This window comes from Abramis brama (assembly GCF_963993115.1).
Source record: "Abramis brama genome assembly, chromosome: 4".
Classification (NCBI taxonomy): domain Eukaryota; kingdom Metazoa; phylum Chordata; class Actinopteri; order Cypriniformes; family Leuciscidae; genus Abramis; species Abramis brama.
In genome coordinates, this window is record NC_139966.1 from 41,083,086 (window position 1) to 41,106,307 (window position 23,222).

Genomic DNA, 23,222 nt, shown 5'->3' on the forward strand with positions numbered 1-23,222 from the left:
CCACCTTGTTCCTCACTCGACTCACAGCGGATTTATCCTTTACATTTCTGGTCTCCAGTGTTTCTAGTCAAATTACCATGTTTTCCAAGCTGATAATGTAATGTTAAACCTATGAAAATGGTTTTAGAAAAGCACAAGGCTCCATAGTACCATCACTTTACAGTGTTGCAATGACGTCTTTGCTCAGTGCCTCACCCGTCAAAGTTTAATGTGTGTAGATGACCTGAAGCTGGCTACATTGAAAACAGATCATATCCTACATACAGCTCCCGATTGGGTGAAGTTTGGGGGGTTTTGTCCTTAAATTGTTGAGAGTGCACATATACCTTTAATGGGGAGTATTTTAACTTGAGTGCTGCAAGCTATGCTCGTTTTCTCTTGTCAGTCTTTGGCATAAAATGCAAGGCATATGGCGCCATATACGGACATTCTTTTCAGATTTGCTGGTGCTCAAAACGCATACTTTCCAGGAATTTCTTCAGTTTATTGCTGTTGTTGTGGCAACAGCTCAGCTTAACCCTCATTTTAATTATTAGTAATGTTCAAAAAATTTCTGTTTAATTAATTCAGTTGGGTTTTTTTTACTCCGTTTTAACAATGGGTTCCTATGGAGAACAGGACAGCATTCAAACGGAAGTTAGTTCATCGTTTGCTCAGGAAAAAGGTGGATAGATGACCTCAAAACTAACAGACATGGACTAAAAGCTACAAAACTTTGATTTCTTCCTTTTTTATGAGGGTTTCACAGCTCGTTTATGTGATTTGCGTGAGAATTGAGATTTTTGTTTTACTCTGTTCATTTTATCTGCTTCATATCAAGTTGCAGCTCAGTTTACCCGTACTGTAAATATTGCGCATGTTCTCTCTATTCTAATGTTTCTATTCTGTGTTTGTGTGTCTGGAAGGGTAGCAGAATTTAAAATCTTAAATTATGTGAGCGAGAAGTTTTCTAAGTCCTTGGTTTTAATCTTTCTGTGACATGATGAATTTCTGTAGATTTCAGTATTTTAGCATTCCCCATTGAAACCCCACTTCTTAAGTATGTGTGTATCTAACTGTACCTTAAGGGGAAATTTCCCCCAGAATTGTGGTAAATCGGACAAAACCTATTTTGGGCACATCTGGGAAGGTCCTCATTACTAAAATTGATCTATATTGTATATTAACCTTTTTTTTTTTTTTAGTGCAGAAGACCATGAAAACCATCTTTTTTTTCTTTTCTTTTTTTTTAAGGAAACGAATTAAAGAAATATTATGTCAGCTAACTTAACTTTTGATTTTGTCTTTTTATATAATTTTAAGCTTAAGGTCCCTACATCCTGGTTGAGAAGCAATAACCTTTAGTGTTTATAATCTTTATTTAAAAAATAGATTATTTATAGATCAGATGTCCCCATTTATAGATGGCTATGTATATGTGTGCGTGCACACGTGTCTTTGTTTTTTTATTAGTTCTGTGATCCCATACAGTATTTTGTCGCTTTTTGTACTGTTTACTTTAGTTTGCGTTTTTCCGCGTTTATTTTTGTCTGATGTCTGTCATCTCCTCTATCTCTTTCTCTGTCTGTATTTCTCCCTCTCGTAGAACCTTCCTCAGGTAAAGCAGGTGCAGTCTCTGCGCCAGTATAACGAGCGTTTGCAGGCAGAGAACAGGGCGCTGTCCCGCGTGCTCTCCAAACTCTCGCAGGGCTGCAGCCTCCTGCCCGCCGCAGACCTGTAGACCCGCCCCCACCTCCTCTTACACCCCTCCTCATGCTCCATTCAGCTCCGCCCACGCCCATATTAAGGCAGGTGCCAGCCTGTGTCTGAGCTGATGCTCCGCCTCCCTCAGTGCTCTGCTTTTCTTAAAGGGGAGGTTTTTGGGGCTTTTTTTTTTAATTCTTATTTTGTTTTATTCTTTTTTTTATTTTATTTTTTACACCATACAGTTATTGCTAATAAATTGCTATAAAGTAATGTTTTGGTATGTGCTTTAGAAATGAGAGAAAAAAAAAGAGGAAATTTTTTTAATTTCTATATATTAAAATTTGTCATTCATTACAAAATTACATAAACTAATTCTGCCATTTTTTTTTATAAATGCCATGTTTTAATTTGTTATAAAAATATGAAATAAAAATTACTAAGTAATATATATATTTTTTATTTTTTACAGTTTATGAATGGCATTTTACAAAATTTAAAATGAAAATAAAATTTATCTGATTTTTTTATTTTTTATTTATTTAAAATAACATATCTTCATGAATGACGTGACATATATTGTATGTTGATATTAAAATAAATAATTTCATTAAATGCAGCTCATATCCATCGCACAGTTCCGGCTATTTATAAACAGTTTTTAGTGATAAATTGTCCTGTTTTGTTTTTTATTTATTTTTCTTCTTTTTTTTTGCCACTACCCTCGAATGTGTTGCTGTGAAGTGCAGTTCCTTTGGATGACTCTGGCATCTTGCATGAGGTGCTTGACTGGTTTTTGTGAAACTGTTTCTCTGCTTTTTTTCTTTTTCTTGTCTTTTTTTATACTTTGGAGACCATTCCTTTTCCCTCAATCCCAGATATTTTGATCCTGGAGCTGAACTGCCATATATGCTCTGCCTGAGGCTAATCTAGATTGCATGGCTTCTGGAAACTCATGCATTTTAATCCACAGATTGTCCTTGGTAAATTCTTAAATTATATTTGGAGCTTCTCTTCCATAATCTATGCAGTGTTATACAGAATGAGGAACTTTCTTTTGCCTATACTCTTACTTTTTGTCTAGGTTTTTAAGTCCTGTTTCTTTTGTTCAGTTCTGTTTTGTGACTTATTTCAGCACTCAGCTTTTATGGACTGTTTTAATGCATTTTCCAGTCTATAACTACAGTACTCAGAGACTTTAAATCTCTCTCTCGGGAGGTGTCATTACACTGTTAAAATGTAATTGTAAATGGCAAGTTTATCACAAGGAAGTTGTTTCTTTGTGTTCCTGGAAAACAGATCAATTTCTGTCCCTGCATTCCTTTCTTGTTTACAGAACATCCTTTTTTTGTGAAATATTACATTTACTCGCCCTCAGATCGTTACAGACCTGTGACTTTCTTGTGTGGACTTTCAGTGTCCAGTTAGTAGAGTAGTTTGTCTGACTTTTCATTCTGCGGTCAAGAAAGTCCACCTGTCCATCTATGCGGTTTATGGTCAATAAGGACAGTGAGAGTGAAATCTCAGTTAAAGATCTCCATTTCAACACTGCAACCTGAAGACTGAAGCGGGCTGGGTATCAAGTAGCACTCAGTGTTGTGGTTTATACAGACACTTTGAGCCGCTCTTGTGTTCCAGCTCCTTTATTTATCCCGTCCAGTTGAGAACACACAAAGGAACTCTGTGTGTGTATAGAGAGAGATAGAGAGAGAGAGGACCGCCTGGCCTGAGCACTGTCCTCATCTTTACCATCTATCTGAGAGTGCATGGCTACAGTTTCCCATTGAACTGCAGTGTGCTTGTTGGTTTGTGTGCGTAAGTCTACGGTCCCTTTTCAACCAAAATGGTGCTGGTTCTGGTGCAGATGAATCTGCAGACTTCTCTAGAATGTGTATATGTAATGCTTTTGAAAAAAATATATATTTTGATGTTGCAATAATTTCTCAAATAGAAAGTGTTTTTTATTTGGCAGTTACATTTACATTAGAACTCTTTACAGTCGGCAAGTTTGAAGTTTGTGGATCGATTCAAATGGTCGTATTCAGTGAATCAATTCAAAGCTCTCTGATTCAGCTATTCATTTACATCACTGCATGGGATTGGTGTGTGTGTGTGTGTGTGTGTATATATATATATATATATATATATAAAATATATAATATATATATATAATATATAATATATATATATAATATGAAGAGTTCAGATGCAAAAGCCTCTAAGTGCCATCTGAATTTTTTTTCTAAAATGAGCATTTTTTTTCAAGCTCGTATATTTAAGTTCAGTAATTTCACTTTAATGACAATTAATAGGTAATTTTCATTGGCATTAAATTGAAATAACTGAACAAACATACAAGCTTGATAAAAATGATTATTCTAGAAGGAAATTTCAGATGGCACTTAGAGGCTTTTGCATCTTAAGTCTTCATATGTATGTGTGTGTGTATATATATATATATATATATATATAAAAAATGTATTACAAACATAAAATATCCTTATCATTAAATCATTAATCATAATTTAGCTTATATGATTGTATTATAGTTTATGCATCAATCATTTTGAGTGCACTTGGCTACAGTGGCTGTTTGGTTACTTTTTTCTCACCATTTAACCTACAACATATTAAGATACGTTTCGCATATCGTCAGAAAAAAAATACTGAGATAATTATCACCTTTCCTGCAATTTACATTATAGTGTCATTATTGGTTCTAGACCAGCAGGTTTGGAAGCCATTCCTGAGCCTTTTTGTTTCCGATTCCAGATCAGGCACCATCACCATATCGGTGGAAAGGGGGGTTGTGTTGGATAGTAATTGCTGTTTGAAGGAAGGAAGGAAGAAAAAAAAAACTGTCACGTCTAGAGACGCGCGTCATCTACAAAACACTGGTTCTTGTCTGTGAATCTAACCCTCCCCTCTCCTGTTTTCTCTTCCAGACGCTACCAGACTTGAAAGCAGACAACCAGAGACTAAAGGACGAGAACGGAGCGCTGATCCGAGTCATAAGCAAGCTTTCCAAATAGAAAAGACCCTCCCCACACCCTCCGGCAGTAACGGTATTGCACATCTAGATATTAATACGAGACAACGGCGACAAGAAGGCTCCGTCTCCCCTTCCGTTTCTCAGTCCCCAGCTTTCCCTCGCTTCTCCGCTCCACCGAACGCCCACCTCACCACTCACACAGAACCACTGCGTTTACAGAACTAAGGAAAAGCGTTAGACGAGAGAACGGCATCGAACACTTTGCGGGCGGGGAATGCCTCGAAAAACTATTTAACCAATAAGCCTTAGTTGTACATACGTCACTTGCATCAAATTTCTCTTGGCTGTCACAGAACACCTGATTTTATTTGTGCCACACTTTTTTTTGTGATCTATCTTTCTTTTTTTTGTTGTTTTAATTATTTTTTTTTTGCTCCGCTCTTTAATCTTTCTTCCTGTATAGATGCGTCATGCAATGTGCAGCTCTCTCTCCTTCCATTTCCTCTTCCTGTCCTCACCCATCTCCACATTGCGCTAGAAGTCCCGCCTCGTCCTCAGAGGCACTGTCTCTCAGCAGAAGACTTCCCAGCATTCCACGATGCTGGCGCACGCTCCGCACACTTCCTCCTCTCTCTCTCAAGAGAGAGAGACGACGGACCCCTGGCTTTACCGATTAGGTGGACCTTGTGAAATCGAAGCTTTCACTTATGTGCAATATATGCATTTCTTTCCTATACAAATGCTTTAAGAATGAGTCTGTCACTAGTAAATGTTCACTTCCTCCCCACTTTCGTGGCTCACCCCGGTTTCCTTCCTCTCCCCCCCCGACTTCTTTCTCTCGTTTCTTTGAGTTTTTAGTGTAGTCGTTGGTTTATATCCTGTACTCCTCACGTTGTTTTAGCAGGTACTGAGTGAAGTTGTATATACCTGTATGTATTGTTTGAGACCAGCACATGGCATGCGTTTATGGTTCCCTGTCTGTTACTATTGAAATATACCAACTCCAGAGGACAAAGTGTGTTTTAACTATTTCCTTCTTCTTTTATAGTCGAAAAAAGTCATTGAATAACAATAGAGCCGCCCCCTTCAAGGGGAAGGTGTTTTTCTTCTCAGTTTTAAGTGTTCACGTAAAATTGTGAGATAATAATATAATTGCTTCACTACATTTCACACATTTTATTCAGTATCTTTGGAAGAGTGCTGTTCATTTTTTTTTTTTTTTTTCTATTTTACTTCCCCCCCCCCCATTTCCTTTTTTTTTTTCTTTTTTTTTTAAGCTGTAGTATTAGCCAAGGTGTTGTCACTAAAAAGATCCTAGATATCGCTAACCCAGTCCTTTTTACAATGTCTACATGCACTGTCAATGCCATGTCAGGAGTCTTGCTGTCTGGTTTAGCGAACTTTTGCCACCGCATCAGATGAAGTCCATGCATCGGAAACACGTTTTATGCATTTCAGTGGCCTTGTACTTAAAATACTGTAGTCGGGAAAAAAAATGTCGCTGTAGTTGGACTTGTCAGCTGTCTCCTCTTTGGTTTAGGTTTTTAATTTTTGTTTTTTGTTTTCTTTCCTTTTTAAATTTCCCATCATCTTGTAAAATAGATGTGTGGCTTCATCCGTGCAAGCTGTGCTGTGACTACCAACCACTGAGAGTTAATTAAAATAAACTTGTACATTGTAAAAATCTCTTTGCCGTTGTTGTCCTGTTTTTTTTTTTTTCCCTTAGTGTTAGTTCCACATCTCACATTGTTGCTTTGACAAAAAAAAAAGAAGATTTTTCTACGTATGATTTTTGGAATAATCTTTTAGCGTAGTCCAATTTTTACAAATATTTAGTTGGATTATTGTTGTTGAATATTGATATTTCCCCTATTAATACCCAAACTACTTGAATGGTGAATAAGACTAATTTAATTGATCAGGGATCTCTTACCATTATTTTTTTTTATTCAATAATAATCGGATGACATTAAAAAAAAAAAGAAAAAAAAGGACCATACACAGATATCTGAACTATTAATAGGTAGCTATTAATTCAAAGACACAAGACACAGAATGTAGGGTCCATGAACAAGTCAATTATTCACTTGCATAATCTGTAAACCAAGATGTGTGTTTGATCATTTATAATATAATATATAATTATTCAATCACACTTAATGGTTCATGGACCTTTCAGTTTCTTTAACTTTTTTCACCTGTCGAATATTAGCTCATGTAATCAAAGTCCATTCGAAGGAGAAATTCAATTTATTGCAACTGGAATGAACAGCAGTTTCAGAGACACTAGATGGCGCCTGACTGATCTTGGAATTAACAGGAAATGCAGGAAAAGTGTTGCTTCATTGTTTGATCTTACATAAGGCTTATTTATCTGTGAACTCTTCTAGTATGTTTTGTTTGCTGCTTCCTCTGGGGCTTGAAGTGATCCAAGATTCTCATGCAAAGGCATAAAGTCAGAAAAAAATGAAACATCTCAAAGGGTAGTTTTTTCATCTTCTTCTTTTTGTTTTAAAGTATAACATTCTTCCATGCAAGTGCAACCATGTGTAAATGACATTTTCAGTTTTGTTCGAATTGTCCCTTCAATTACTTTTAGCATTTCTCTCAATACCGCAATATCAAAGTCCGTTCCAGACTTCAAGACTGCATTGATAAATGTGCTTGGCTCTGATTGTGGCATGAAGAGCTCGAATAATGCCATAATGTTTTTGAGGAGAAGATGCTGAACGGGCAGTAATTGCACATAGTCATGCAATGGAACTTTTTCCCTTTTCTGTATTTTTTCCATTTGAGTCCGCTTCATTCTTCTGCTTCTACCTCAAAGCTCTGGTCTAATGGGATTCTTGACCAAAACTGATGTGGAAAATATCAGTTGGAGTGTTTCCCGGGCTAAAAAAAAAAAACACTAAACCCAGGCAATTATAGAAACAAACAGATTCAGTGCTTTCGGTTTTGGTGATTTGTACCAGCAGGGTAAGATCAATTGCAACATATTTCACACTTTACATGTTATGTGATTTAACGAATCATATACAAGTACACAAGGCTGTGGAAAAAGTAAATGTGAGCTTGTTATTGCTTGATTGAATTCAGAAGGGGAAAAATGTATCCGTCAAACCATATCATGTAGTTAAGCAGGTATTGGCAAGTGAAATAAAGTAGGCGCCAGCGCCTAGGCCTATAACCATGAATATATATTAATCAATCACCCATGCTCTAATAATAAGGGAAATACTATCATACTATTCCTGCATATTTTATTTCTGTATTTATGACGGAATCATTTCTTAATTCATTATTTATTTAATCATACTGCGTTAACGTTCTTATTTGCATATTTGCGTTATCAGTGTCATTGATTGGACGAAAGCAGAACGTGATCTATTTACATAAAATCTCTAGCATCGCGCTGCCTGCTGAATGTATTAATTTTCTCCTGAATGGACTTCTCTGACTATAAAGGCCAGAATAAAACTCTTATTAACTCCAGCTGACGCGTTTTCCGTCACCATTTGACATTGTCCTCCTCAAACTCTGAAACTGTTGTTTATACAACGGAGTGTTTGTGTGACTGTACAAAGCACGTGAATATGAGGCACGCGATTGGTTGTCGGTAACATTCTAACACCGCTTCGTTTCACATTGTACAAGTTTGGCTCCGCAATGCAGGGTTAACACTGCAAAAGCACCGTTTCTTTCCCCGGGGTTCTTTATACTTTTATTTCTGACTTACATCTATATAAGCTATACATCAACATGCTTTACATGTATTCATTTAGCAGATGTTTTAATCCAAAATGACCTACAAATGAGAAACATCACAAATCTTGCCTCTCTGCTACTGCCATTTGGTCACTTTGCTCTTTTCTTCTTGGCCATTATCAGTTTTTGCAGAAAAAAATAAAAATAAAAAATCCTACTATGAACTGTAGCTGTCAGGTGAGTGTCTTTGGAAAGATGATGTCATTCCTGTAGGTCTTGTGAATCCCTGACAACTACTACTATCTATAGTTTTCGTATCTTTTATTAATATCAGGAGATGTGGAATTGATGTCTAAACAGAACTGCTCTTCATATGTGAGTTAAAACCAGACAGTTTCTTAAATTCCTTTTAATGATGTTATTGAGAATACATTGTTCATTGTAGTGTTCAAATGTTAAAAAGAGATATCCTATCTGTGTTGTTTATCAGGATATAATTGATATACTTAGGTCTATAGTTTTTATTGATATTTTGAATTTGTTTTTATATTTTCATTTTGAATTTTGTAATAAGGTGCAGTACTTTTTTGGTGTGTATTTTTCTTCATTTAATTTTTTTTATGTCTATGTTTGTATTCTTTTATTTATTTTATACTTAAACTAAAGGCAAATTAGAAACTTAAAATACGTTTCAGTTACTTAAGTTAAAATTTATTTCAAGTAACACTTATTTTTAAATGGTTTTAGTTTAGGTTTAGTTTTAGTCAGTAACCCTGGTTCTAAATATGACATCTATTGACATTTTTATGACATAGGATTGAGAAATGAGTGTAATTGAACTGAATTGCAGATCACATAAAAGACGGGCCACCATATTTCCACTGGTCTTTATTTTATGTGTATGTATGTATTTATTTATTTATTTAATGTTTTTTTTTTATTATTTCATTGTGGAGTTGTGTTTTTAAACGCAACAACAAAATGCTGAACAATGTACATAAATAAAATAAAATCTATCCAATAAAATATGGGAATACGAGCACAATCACTTCAACGGCGTGTAACCATAATGTTTAGTTAATGCTGTGTGTGTGTGTGTGTGTGTGTGTGTGTGTTTCCTCTTACAGTAAATGGCTGTGTTTGTAGTTTGTGCCTAATGTGTAATATATTTGTGACTTTTGGAATTTATATGATCATTATAAATTTCCATGAGATTATTTGACTAAAGCTAAACTTATTCAGGGGCTTTCATGTGACTTTTATGTCCCGGAATGTGGATAGTCAGGTGGTATGTTCAGTCACTCGAATCCGTATTCCCCAGAGCTGTACGGGTAAATTTCCCTGTAATGAGACCAAAACTGAAGATCTTTAGGATATTTGAGGATTTATTCCCCAGATGACCTCACTGCCTGCTTTACGTTCTACACATCTAGCTTGCTAAAACTGAATTCTCTGCAGTGGCCTGAAAGACGTGAGGAACCTCCAGTTCCAGACTATGAATATCTGGCGCAGACCCAGAGAAAGGCCTCCGGAGTCAGTCAAGGCTCATCTCTTGTTCTCCTGGATCCGTGGAACGCTGTCAATTACCTCAGAAAATGATTTTCTCTCATCCCTTAGTTTGTAAATACAAGCAGAATTGTGTTTACATTAATGAACTTTCAATAGAGGTCTATGAGGCAAGACACTGCACAGGATAAACATTAAAGGATTTTTTTTTATTGTATAATGTTCTCTGAGGTCCACTTATAATGTTAGCAAGATTTTAACATATAAAACATCCTAATTTAGAAGTAATAGGCTATCTCTTTGACTTTTACGACATTCAAGACTTGGAAGTAAACGCCCACTGCTATGATTGGGTAACAGTTTCACATATTAAAATAGTTTTCAATGTCCTCACTACATGTGTGGAATTGTTTTGAAAAATGTGATGTTTGAGTGGGAGTCTGATCCCGAATCACAACTAACCTTCACCTCAAATAACAAGGGTTCTCCAGTCTGGACAGCTTGGTAGTTAATAATCTTTATTTATATTTATTCCTTATGTATATGTGAGGTAGTATTGTATTTTATCACCTTATATTAATGTTGAAACGAAGATGCTACCGAAAGGTGTTTATCTTGTTACATAGTTGAAAAATTTGCCAACTGTGAAACATTTATGCGTATTACATATGCTTTATAAGTCTTGGTTGAGGCAAATAAAGTTTAAGTATTTGAATTTACCGCAGTTATAGTTGACAGAATAATTTATTTTGTGTAAACTAATTATGTTGCACTGTTGTTCTTATATTAATCGTTCATCATTTTTAGTAAAGTGAGTACATATCAAATGATCCATAACAGACAAAGTAATAGTGACACACACATGGTAAAAACTGTCAGATCCAAGTTGGCACTGCATTGTCTTGTTTAAAAATGAATCCACAGTAAAATGAAGCGAACAAACGAAGTGGACACTGGAACTTCCTTTAATATAAAGTTCATTCACATTTCCTAATGTTATAATCACAAAGGAAGGCAATGGAAAGACTGTTTTGGCACTGAAAAACGTCTTGTAATCCTCAGAGGAATCTTTATGATTTTTTCCTGTGTTCGTCTCTCTCGTACTTACTACTACATCATACGCGCGAATCTGTGGGCGGAGCTAAAGAGGCAATGATGTAGAAGTAGACATTGATCTTCTGTAGACGCGGTCTTTCGTCGCACTATGACGTCATAATGTGACAAAATCCGAAACGAGACGTTTTGGGAGCTTGGTTTCAGTTAAAGCTGTTTTTGGACTAACGAGGAAGCTTTGAGTTCTGAAACTTACAAGATATTTTTATAATACAATGCCCTCATATGTCAATAGACCAAGGAAAAATTGATTTCTCAGTTCATGACACCTTTACAATACACAGTGTTTTGAAAGTATCGCCACTTATCTTAAACATAATATGTGTAAACTAGTGTGAATCCCTCACTTACTTTGTCTGTGCCATTGTTAAACTCCTGTCATGACCATGTAATGTTTAACCTTGTAACTTCGGAGGGATAGCCAAAAGGAACTGTTTACAGAGAAAATCCATTCACAACCAGATGATAGACATGTGAAAGTTGAAAGTGAAAGTGATGAAAGTTCATGTGCCTTAAAGAACAATTTAGACAACTCTACAGCTCAAAATAAAACTATTTTTTACAGAATTAAAGGGATACTCCACTTTTTTTGGAAATAGGCTCATTTTACAACTCCCCCAGAGTTAAACAGTTGAGTTTTACCGTTTTCGAATCCATTCAGCCGATCTCTGGGTCTGGCAGTACTTGATTATTCTTGATTATTACGCAGGAATAAGAGTATAGTTCCTAGCCATATCAGCCTAGAAAATCGCAACTTTTCATTTTCCGTCGGTCTTAGTAGGGGAGACCGGGGACAGTTGCAACACTTTTTGCATTTCTCTCAGTTACTCAGAGACTATTTGGACTAGACCAACCAAATTTGTATATATTAAACTTGCATCTGTCTGCTAATTACCCATACCATTTAAAGATGATTATGACATATCGTTCACAGTATTTATTTGAATGGAAGAAGTCAGATGTTGCAACTGACCCCGACCCAGGGGACGGTTGCAACACAACCCAGGGACGGTTGCAACACGTTAAAAATACCTTAAATTTCTCTAATTAATTTTAGCTTTTTGTCTCAATGAGCATATAATTCTGAAAATATTAACTGTTTTAGGCCTACTATAATATTATAGTATTATTTATTTCAATAATATTATTGTAGCCTATAATTTATTTATTTAGTCATATTTATCAAATAACAGTTATTGAGTTTTGTTTGTTTATGTGTAGAACATAGGCCTACATATCAGTGTGCAGGTGTTACAGATGCTATTCAATCTCTCCATATTTCAGTGTCAGACAGGAAGAATTGAACAATTTGCAATGCAACAAACCTTTATTAAACATGCAATTTATAACTTGTTGCAACCGTCCCCAACCCTATCAGCCATGACAGAACATCATATGCCTGCTAGACACACTGACTTTGACACATGCTAACCATGTCACTTAGAAGTCAACAAAACAATAATTCAAACTAAGTAAGTTTTGATTAATTCATACAAAATGTCTGGACAGTATGACAAAAAATGTATCTCATGAAAAATTTACTTTCATACCTCCAAAACAAGTTTTGTTCAATAAATGCAGCAGCAGATGTTGAATATGTCTACTGTCCTCTTGGTGGGGGGAGGGTCTAACTGTGCATGTACAGTGTGAGTGTCATCACTCTAGCTTGTTTCTGATTGGAGAAAAATGACATGTTGCAACCATCCCCTGTTGCAACTGTCCCCGGTCTCCCCTACACGATGTAACTACAGAAGAGTCAAGTTTTAAATAGGAAAAATATCGAAACTCTTTGGTCATTTTTTTGAGAGAGATGCTAATGGTCTTGTCCGATTCAATGATCTATGCTAATCTATGCTAAAAGTGGTACCGCCAGACCCAGAGATCGGCTGAATGAATGCGAAAACGGTAAAACTCAACTGTTTAACTCTGGGGGAGTTGTAAAATGAGCCTATTTCCAAAAAAAAGTGGAGTATCCCTTTAACATCAGTGCTTTAAACCGTTCAGAATGTCTTTCTCTTGTAGCCATACTATCGAAACTGATTATTTTAATGTCATCCCTGTGCAATGTGTTGCCTCGTAGACTTACATTGTAAAAGTGCAAAATTACATTGCAAAATTATTTTCGTGGGAAATACAGCATGAACATTCCTGTAAAGGAACATTAGAGGCGTAATGTTGATTACTAATAAAATAATAAGACCTGTCCCTCCTTTAAAAAAGGGAGGCACTTACAATGGAAGTAAACGGGGCAAGTCTGTAAACGTTAAAATACTTGCTACTTCGATACACAAAAACAAATGCATGACAATATGATTTGACTATTACTTTTAGTGTATACATTTTCTGTGTTGCCATGACAGTACAACCTAAAATCCTAAAAGATGGTAAAAATGACAGGAACAAATTCATAACTAAACTAATACGTACTTTTTTTTACAGAATTAATAAGTGCTTTTAACAAACTTTACAATTTCACAGATTTATTTTATTTATTTAAAAAAAAATTGTGTGTGTGTGGTAATCAACGTTATGCCACAAATACTGAAACTGAATATTTATTTAATTTTCTTCATTTGCACTGCCAAGTTCTGACTGTGACATTAAATGTGCATGTGAAGATGACTTGCATGTCACTAGTTGGTGGAGTTTTGTATTGTGCAAGATGACGGTTATTGTTTTGCCTGAAGCGTTTAATCATTTCAGGTCATGACTAATATCACATGGTCCCCCCGAGAAGATCATAATAGCGTATTGACACATCAAGAAACTCATCAAAAGTATTGTCTTAATATTTGACATTAAGTGAATAAATGAGTACAGCTGGTTCTTTTCAACTGAAATCATTCCCATGCCTCCGTTCAACCATGCTGACAATAGTTTAACATACCAATTAAGGGACATCTGAGATGTTTGGGGACATAAAGTTACTCCTAGTGCTGCTAACTCAAATTAACTCGTAGAAATGAACCTGGGGTGCGTTTCCCAAAAGCAGCATTAGGTCGCAAGTTCGGTTCAACTGGTAATGACGGAACTTGTGACCATCGTTGGCTTCGGGAAACGCACCCCTGACTGGTTAAATATGGGTGGCACACGGAACAATTGTAATGACCCATTTTGTCATCCCTCACCCATCTCAGCAGATGGCAGCGCACAGATGGCATGGTTATGGTCCACTTTTATAGGACCGACAGGGGAAGTTATGGCTATTGGCCAGGCCTGTGCTTTGTAATGATTTCAAGGTTGTTGGGAGTCACAATGACCAGAAGTTGCAATGATCATTAAGACAATGAACTATAAAAAAGCTACACTGTAAAAAATGATATGATCAATAAATTATGACCTGTTTTTACATTGCTTTAACTTATCAAAATAAGTTAAGCAATTTGAATTTTTTTTTATAAGTTATACAAGATTCAACTAGTTTTTTAAGTCAGTTTAAAGTAATTAAGTTGAAAGGACTTAAACATTCCTTTCATGTACAAGTTGATTGTACTTAAAAATTTAAGGCAGCAACTTATTTTTACAGTGTAACATTTACATTCTGATGAAAAGAAATATGAAGTTCAAACTGAGTAGTTAAACTCGGAGGGTTTTCACCTTTTTTAATAGTGCGATGTGATAAATTATTATTTAAAGGTACAGATATTCCCTCAAAATCTATTTTTATTAATATAAAAAAACTGTAAAGAATAAAAAAAAATGCTGTTTCGAATTAATTGTATCATGCGACTCTGCAGGACAAGCAACATTTATTGTGTCAATAAATTGGTCAATGTCCAACAATATACACTGATGCAATAATTCATTTTTTCATATTAAAAAACGACATACAGTGGCCTCAACATGTATTTGGACACTATTATAACAAAATATCAAACCAAGAATCATTTATTTTTAAAGAAGTATAGCACTTTTCAAGCAAACAATAAGTAATTATTTAAATATTATTTATTGGGTATTTATTTCTAATGGAATGACGTTCAGTCATTTTAAATGTGACTTAAGTGTCCAAAAAGAGCCACTGTACCTTTCTTTTTTTCTTCTTCTTCTTCTTCTAAATGTGGTTCCATTTACAACAAGGCAGAAATACAAGGAATATGAAAAAAATACCCTAAAGTAACAACAGATTTCTGTAAGCGTATAACTTTTGATTGTTATATTAATCCTGTTTGATATTCAGTTGAAATTGAAATGAACTCATGTCAGGGCACAGAAAAATGTCTGTCATTCTGGTGTTTCACAGACAGCAAAGTCATTATTTCTAGTATAAAATAATGGAATAAATGGGTTAAAAGTATCACAAATATGGCACAATTGACAATGAACCAGTTCCAAATTTGTTCTCATTTCTCATTTTCTCATTTCACTGCGGGATCCATTTAGGGATGAGTCAGTTGAAAGATCGTCACTGAAGGTGTGACTTCAATATCTCCTAAAAGGGCTCTTTCAGATAGACAGCACATTCTTGCCCGCAGTGAAGCAAACATATCAGACAGCTTTTTAAAAAAGACCTTGACTGATAAGAAAGCAAACTAAATTTAATTCTCAAAGTGGGAGTAACTCTCCACTTATCTGCTCCTTTACAAAATGCATTTTAGGTATGCCAAGTGGAACTTTCTTAAAAGGGAAGTTTGTGCAAAAGGAGTGAGTGACAGATGAGTGTTTGTGCTGCGAGTGATTTGGGTTTCCCCAAAGCACACAGAAACATTCTAAAAATGCATTAGCGGGACCTCAGCCTGTATCACAGGATATTTATAGACCAGGCGCCTTATTGTTTCCCCTACAGATTTCTCCCAATCATCTCTGTCAGTGTGCACAGAAAAGAAAGATCTTAAATGAAAAGCTATTTTCTATGGCTCTGTTGGCTTTAGGAGTAATTCAGCCATAAAATCTCTATGTAAACCTTCAGAGAACTAAAACATTCACCAGCTGTTTTAAAAGAATTCTTTGCAAATTCAAGGACAAAATTCCTTGGTTTTTAATCAGTGATGTTTTAGACTGTATATAAGATGTAAGGTATGAGTGTGTGTGTATAGTGACTCAGCACCGCTTGCTCGTCAAGTCATTTTCTGCAAAAATAAACAACAACTGACTTTAGTCTTGAGTTCTCGTAAATATGGGCCGTGGAGAGTATAATCCTGATGGAATGCATTTATTAGCAATCAAAAGAATGTCTAAGGGACTTTCCACAGTTGGGTCACAAAATAGAGTTTAGATTTTTTTTTTAATGTCTCTTACTATCAAATAAAGTAAAACTGTTTTTGTTACAATTTAAAATGTTTTCTATTTTAATATATTTTAAAATGTAATTTATTCCTGTGATGGCAAAGCTGAATTTTCAGCATCATTACTCCAGTCTTGTGTCACATGATCATTCAGAAATAATGCTGATTTGCTGCTCAAGAAACAATATATATATGTATATATATATTCTAGAATGATCTTTTTTTTTCAGGATTCTTTGATGAATAGAAAGTTCAACAGCATTTATTTGAAATAGAAATCTATTGTAACCATATAAATGTCTGTACTGTCACTTTTGACCTGACCTAAAACTTTTGAACGCCATTGTATGGATGATGTAAATTTTTCACTTTATGAACAGAGAATACAATAAGCTTCTCATACTCTCATGTTTCATGCAAATAAAGATGTCAGGAACTAACTAGGGACATGATATGAGTCCCTAAAAAATAAACAAGACAATAGCTTACACAACATGCCCCCCTCACCAACACTACACAAGAACAAGGAATGGTTTTTGTTTTTATTTCTTTACTATCATAATGCATTCATTTTGAACAGCAGTATCCACTTAGTGGCAATGTTAGACAATCTCTGATGTATAAGTATGTGTCGAAAATTATGATATGCCAGTTTATGAACAATTTGATGGACAGGCTATATGCAGAGATGACTCCTTTGTATGCACTTCTGTTATCTAAGACATTGAGTTCCTTCATCTCTGAGAGTCTTCAGGTCACAAACACTCAAGCTCTGTAGAACAGTGACTCATGCTCTCTCGGGACCTGTGTGGAGAGAACAGGCCATTCTCATCACCAACCAGTGTTTCTCATCATTACACGCAGAACAACATCTGTCTTTCTGTCTTTAATAGGAAATAGGGGGAAAAAAAGATGCTTAACATCTAAGATGCCCCCCCCCCCCCAATAACAATGTGCATTCAATGTGATATTAAAGGGAATAAATAAAAACTTTTGCTAAATTACTTGTCATAGTTTACGTTTACTAGTTGGCCCCCTATAGGGCAAGAAGCCCTGCAGGTAAAATTGTACAAAATGTATAAATTACTTTTGATATCATTCTTATTAATTTATATATTTTAAATGTCATTCATGTAAAATCAACTATTCTATTCAAAATTGTGTTTTGTCAATTTAGTGTTTTGCAGAATACCAGTAAAAGAGATTCATCTGAAAGGGAATTTTATTCTTCTGACTTATATACAGGCATAAGAATATTTGCATATTTAATTGTCCATATTTTAAATGACGATATGTCATAACAACAACAACACTATGAAATCAAATTGAATTATTTTACTCAGTTCATTTTAATGTTAACCAAATGCGTGCCTGAAATGCATCTAATTCAGAATTATTGAACAATAAACCCATGAATGTCAAAAATCCTGAGGGGGCCATTCTATCTTTTTACTCAAAAAACAATAATGTCTCTACACATCCCTCATTAACAGATATTCAACATAATATAATCACTATTTTCCAGAGACACAAAATTAGATCATTTAAACTGACTAAATTAAACAAATGCTGATATTCAGATTAAAAGAGAAAAGTAAAAATAGCATAGCCATTCATCCAAAAGTGTCGACATAAGATTTCGTCCCGTCTATTGTCAAGAGAAAAAAAATGAGGTGGGTTTATACTTCATCTTACCCTACTAGTTCAATATTTTTAATGAAGTGAATTAAAAATATGAAAATGAATGCTAAATGTGCCAATAGTAATGTCAAGTCCCTATCATTTCCCTTCGGCTATTTCCGGTCATTTTCGTGACTGCTCGGAAACTCTTCGGGAGAGGGGCAGGACTCAGCGCTGGAGTGCGCGTGCTGTAACTAATCCAGTTCGTTCCAACGATCAGTCCACCTGAACTTCTGACGAATGTGCATGCGCGCGCAGGTGAGCTTTACCGGGTACTTTCTTAAGAGACAGCACTTACTTGACAGTTTTTGAATGTTTTAAAGTGAGTTCATCACAGTTTGGGTCAACTTTAAAAGTACACTTGTTTTAAAACAATCTCTAAACACTTCTGAGGAATGTGGCGGATCTGAACAGCAATATTTGTATAGTGTGTTTACAAAGTGATTTGGGTCGCACGAGACATTCTCAAAAGGAAATCATGGCAACGGGAGGATTTAAATCTACCAGCGCAACGGACTTTCTGGAGGAGTGGAAAGCAAAGCGCGAGAAGATGAGAGCAAAGATGCTTGGAGATATCGCCGCCGCCACCGGGAGAACTAACGTTACTGAGTTAAACAACAACGGCAGCTCGGTCAACTGCGTCTCCCCTCCGTCCTATCCGGTGGCCCGGTCCTCCTCTTTATCCGCTTTGAAGCGGCCGGAGGACGAGGCAAAGTCACCCGAGCTCCCCGGGGGAAGCTTGAAGAAGACGCCGGAGAAAGTGAGCGGAGTCCCGCAGACGGAGAGCTCGAGCCCCGCTGGTGTGGATGACAGCGATAAGGAGAGTCCCACACACAGCAAGAGCAAAGAGAAGAAGAGCTCAGGACCCAGCGCCAGAAAGGGCAAAGGACAGATCGAGAAAAGGAAGTTAAGAGAGAAGAGGAGATCAACAGGTGTTGTCAGCATACCGTCCACTGAGGTGAGTTCACTTTTAAAGTTAACCATTTCTTCCAGGTAACTTAGCAGCAGCAATATGGTATCAGAGGGTAGGCCTACTACAAGTATAGGCTACTTCCAAAAAACAAATTATAATGCCATGGTACTTCTACTGAGTTGGCTTTATTTCAACCACATTTATGTATGTAGACAGCATGTAAATTAAGTATTAAAAACATGATATTACCATGGCACCAATGTTATAAAACCAAATATGTTTTGTAACCAAACTAGACAAACATGTTTTTGTTTTTTTTACCATGGTACCAGAAAGGCAGCAATACCATGGTTCCTTTTTGCAAGTGATCTTTTGGTTGGCATTGTTAAAAGTTGCAACCACATTTATTCATGTAGCCAGCTTTTTAGCTGATTACGTTTAAATACATGGTATTACCATGGTATAATATCCATAAAACCAGGGTAATGATTACTTGCATGATACTTTGATACCATGATACTGAAGGATTTCCATATTAATATGCCATGTGTACTTTAAAGAATGCTATGGTGTTGCTACCTTGCTAGTTTCAAAGAAACCCCATGAAATTATCAATGGCACTGTGTCAAAAAAAACAAACATATTAAGTGGTAAAAGTACCACCATACCATGGTATTTTTGTGTAAGTGATCTTTTGGCCCATATACTGAGTTGCAACCATATTTATAAATAGTATCCTAAATATGTTTTGTAACTAAATTAGAAAAACATTTTTTTTTCTTTTTTTTTTTTCATTCTACGAAAAAAGGTGGCAATACCATCATACTTTTTTGTAAGTGATCTGTTGGTTTATTTTTTATTAAGTTGGCATTTATTTATGTAGACATCATGTTAGACAGGTTTTGTAAATTAAGTAAAAAAAAAATCATGGACCTATGCCCATAAAACCATTGTAATGGTTAATTGTCCACGATACTGAAAGATTTACATCAATATGCTGTGTATTTACATGTACTTCAAAGAAAACCCTAGTATTACCATCATGCTAGTTTCCAAAAAACATGGTGTTGCCTTTGGCACCATTTAAACCCCCCCCCCCCCCCCCCCCCCCCCCCCCAAGTAATACAGGATACATTTCTGACTGTAAGTGAACTGTCACCCTATTTGGAACCATATTTACTAGGACAGTATCCTAAATATGTTAAAGGAGGCAAGTACAGTGTTTACCATGGTACCACTGTACAAAAATCCCTTGTCACTATGTGTTGCCATTATTTCAACTACATTTGCTATGTAGAACTTATCCTAGCCATACCATGTGACTAGAAAACTTTGAGTTAACTACTACTTTTATCATCCTCCAAAAACATGGTAATACTATGACACCTCTTTTGTAAGTGATCTGTTGGTCCATCTGTCCAAAACTGCCATTTTTGCAACCACATTTCCTTATATAGACACAGCTCTAGCCAAGTTAACTTAGCTGTAATCTAAAATTCATCGTTAAATGTCGCTCCATCGCTTAGCTTGTCCGTCTGCCTTATGTATTGTATGTGAAATATCAGCTCAATACATGTTCTCCTCTAAGCAACACTCACATAAATCAAGACTAGAAGCCAACGAGTCTGATTACTAACAGATTGAGATCATATTATACATATTTCCTCCATTTCATGATTCTGCGGGTTGCAGAGTAACATTCTACATCATGCAATGTAGGGAGCACATGGTACGGCTGTTCCTCTAGTTTAAGACACTTCGTCATCTGATCAGTTCACCATAACAATTCCTCCAAAACATGCCAACTGTCTCATAAGTTTCTCCCCTTTCAATCCATCACATTCCCACACATAAGCAAAGGGAGGCTTGTTAGCGCATTGTGCCATTGGTGTACATACTAGAGCTGCGAATGTCTGCATACCACCCAGCTCCACTGCCCCGCGGATAGTTACTGTTGGAGGCTGACCAGTATGTCTGCTTTGGCTGAAGACATCCTGTCATTAGCCTCTTGCACTGTGCCAAGGTAAAGTAGTTTGGGAAGTGGGCACAGGCCAAGCCCAAGACTTAATGTTAGGGTGTATTTGAGAGTTGAGTGTTTAAGTATACACACTCATGCACCATGGTCTTGCTGGGGTTGTTACTGCAAGAATGTGTGTGAGGCTGGGTAAATTATTTATGATTTTTACACTTTCTTTTTATTCTCTGGGGTTGAAGTGAGCATAAGCGAGGGAGCATGTCATGCAGTTTGAGCGCTTTATCTAGTGTGTAAGTGTGAAGGCAGTTAATGGCCATGACAAGCTGTCTAAACCCATTCAACCAGAGTCCCATCACCTGAAACTATTATTTATGCTTGGTATGGTGTCCAACCATATGTCTCACACCTCTTGGACATATCAAGCATGTCCAGTGTCTGCTTAGTTTTGTGAAAATGCACTTGCGATTCTTCCCTGAACAGCTTTTCAGAGAAAAGATATGCAGGATTTTCTGGAGGTTGTTTCCCTGTACTTCCTGCTGTGGCTTCAAATTGATAAGGCTCATTGTTCGACCGTGTGCGTTTAGCAGCTTGCTGTGAGTTATCAGACACTTGTGGAGCCTCCCAGCTCTATCCCTGAAACCTAAACTTTGTTTCCCACTGTCATTGTTTTGGGGGGCCGTTAACCCGTATAAAGGCTGCCTGGAACTCCGGCTGCAAGTAATTCATGAGTAATTCATGAGCAATCCTTCGCAGACACCTTGAAGCGGATTCAGCCGTGTATATCCGACAGTAACTTTAATCCATAACATGTTTGTTTAGTATTACAGATCTGAAAGTTCATATCATCAGCCAGGACATTTGATAAATGTTCTTTTGCTACGTGTGTTTTGCTGGGGTAACTGAGAAGTTTGTTTTAATTTCGGTGTGTTTGGGCCAGCGCAGCTCTAATAAACGCAAATGCTATTGTTTGACATCTGGCCGAGTCTCAAACTCCTCACGACCCGTTTGTAGATAAAAGCCTCCATGTCCGGTCTTCTTGGCGGTTTTCCATTTCAAATTCCAAATCCAGCATAAACAATGACAGTCTCTTCTTTATGGGCCATGGAAACTCTTTATGCTGGATTTTGTGCAGGAGAACTGGAAATGAACCTGGATTATATTGACCATCAGTGGGGGGATCATTTCATATTGTGTCCCAATTGAATGGAATTCACCCCTGAGAAATAAATATTTATGATTGTTTCTTGCTGAAGGAGCTGCTAGTGGCAATGAGTCGTTTTTCACCTCTGAGCACCTAAAGCTGGACTAGATATGGCAACGTTGAAAGAGATCATACCAAGTGTTTACATTGTGAGGCCTTTGGGGAACTTGCTGTATATCTGACATTTGAACAGGAAACCTGGACTAACTGGCAAATGTTTGGCTCTGGCAGCAGTCAAGTGGATGAAAAACAGTCCTTAACGTTCCTTATCTTCTGCTTCTAGTGATCCGTAGGGCCTGGTTAACCAAGCGAGGTTCTCGTACAAGCAAATCAAGACTAGATCAAATTTAAATACTTCTGTTAGAGCACAATTTTCTTTTACAACTTGTGGTTCTCTGTGTTTTAAACCTGCGGTTGTTGATCTACTTATTTGTTAGTGGTCGATGACCTGTTGTTAAATGTCAAAAGATTGGCACCTTGGTTAACTGTCGTTGTATAATGTCAAACATAACAATCTGGTCTAACAGCTTATATTTGCCTTTGTTGGCAATGGTCCACTGCCTGGAATGAGACATTGCCGCCTAAACAAGCATGGGGCGGCATGTTTTACTGTCACTTTTTCCAAACAAGGTCACATCAACACTACAAATACCTTTGAGATTCAGTCATGGGTAGTGTTGTCACGGTACCAAAATTTCAGTATCCGGTACCAATACTAGTGAAAATCCACGGTTCTCGGTACCAATTTCGGTACCAAAGCTTAATTTAGATTAAATTTACATAATTATATTAAAGTGTATATCACAGTTACAAAGATGGAAACTGTAGTATTAAAAACACTTTACAATAAGATTCCATTTGTTAGATAACATTAGATAAAATGACCTAACTATAAACAATAGTTATATCCTGTCGCAATTATTCTCCTTTAGGGGTTAATTTAAAAATACATTTTTAAAATCAAAAGTTAACATTATTTCTGTTAACATTATTTAATGCACAATGAATGAAGTGAACAAACATGACCAATCAAGTGTTTGTATTAAATAACATTCACAAACATATTAAATAACATTCACAAACATCACAAATATATTGTTCACTCAATGTGTTATGTTAGATAATGCATTAAGTGATGTTAATGAATGGTATCTTATTGTAGCGTTACCAAACTATACAGGAGATAAAACGTGTTTTATTTGACTTGACTGTACTTTTATTTAATCCAA

The 23,222-nt window shown here is 36.3% G+C and overlaps 2 protein-coding genes across 8 annotated transcripts in view; both read left to right on the forward strand.

Moving 5' to 3' along the window:
* The window catches only part of ppp1r12a (protein phosphatase 1, regulatory subunit 12A), a 60,683-nt gene extending 54,320 nt beyond the window's left edge, over positions 1-6,363 (forward strand). For all 4 annotated transcript variants that reach the window (XR_014605998.1, XR_014605999.1, XR_014606000.1 and 1 more), the window contains one exon: positions 4,629-6,363. The gene's annotated coding sequence lies outside the window, so the exon portion shown is untranslated. The remainder of the gene's footprint in view (positions 1-4,628) is intronic.
* An 11,722-nt stretch (positions 6,364-18,085) lies between these two features.
* Positions 18,086-23,222, forward strand: part of pawr (PRKC, apoptosis, WT1, regulator) — a 69,050-nt gene continuing 63,913 nt past the window's right edge. For 2 of the 4 annotated variants that reach the window (XM_084111495.1, XM_084111494.1), the window contains exon 1: positions 18,086-18,862. In XM_084111495.1, coding sequence (XP_083967621.1) covers positions 18,383-18,862 — 480 coding nt within the window. In that variant the 5' untranslated portion in view covers positions 18,086-18,382. The remainder of the gene's footprint in view (positions 18,863-23,222) is intronic. The other 2 variants (XM_084111496.1, XM_084111493.1) reach the window with 2 other exon arrangements.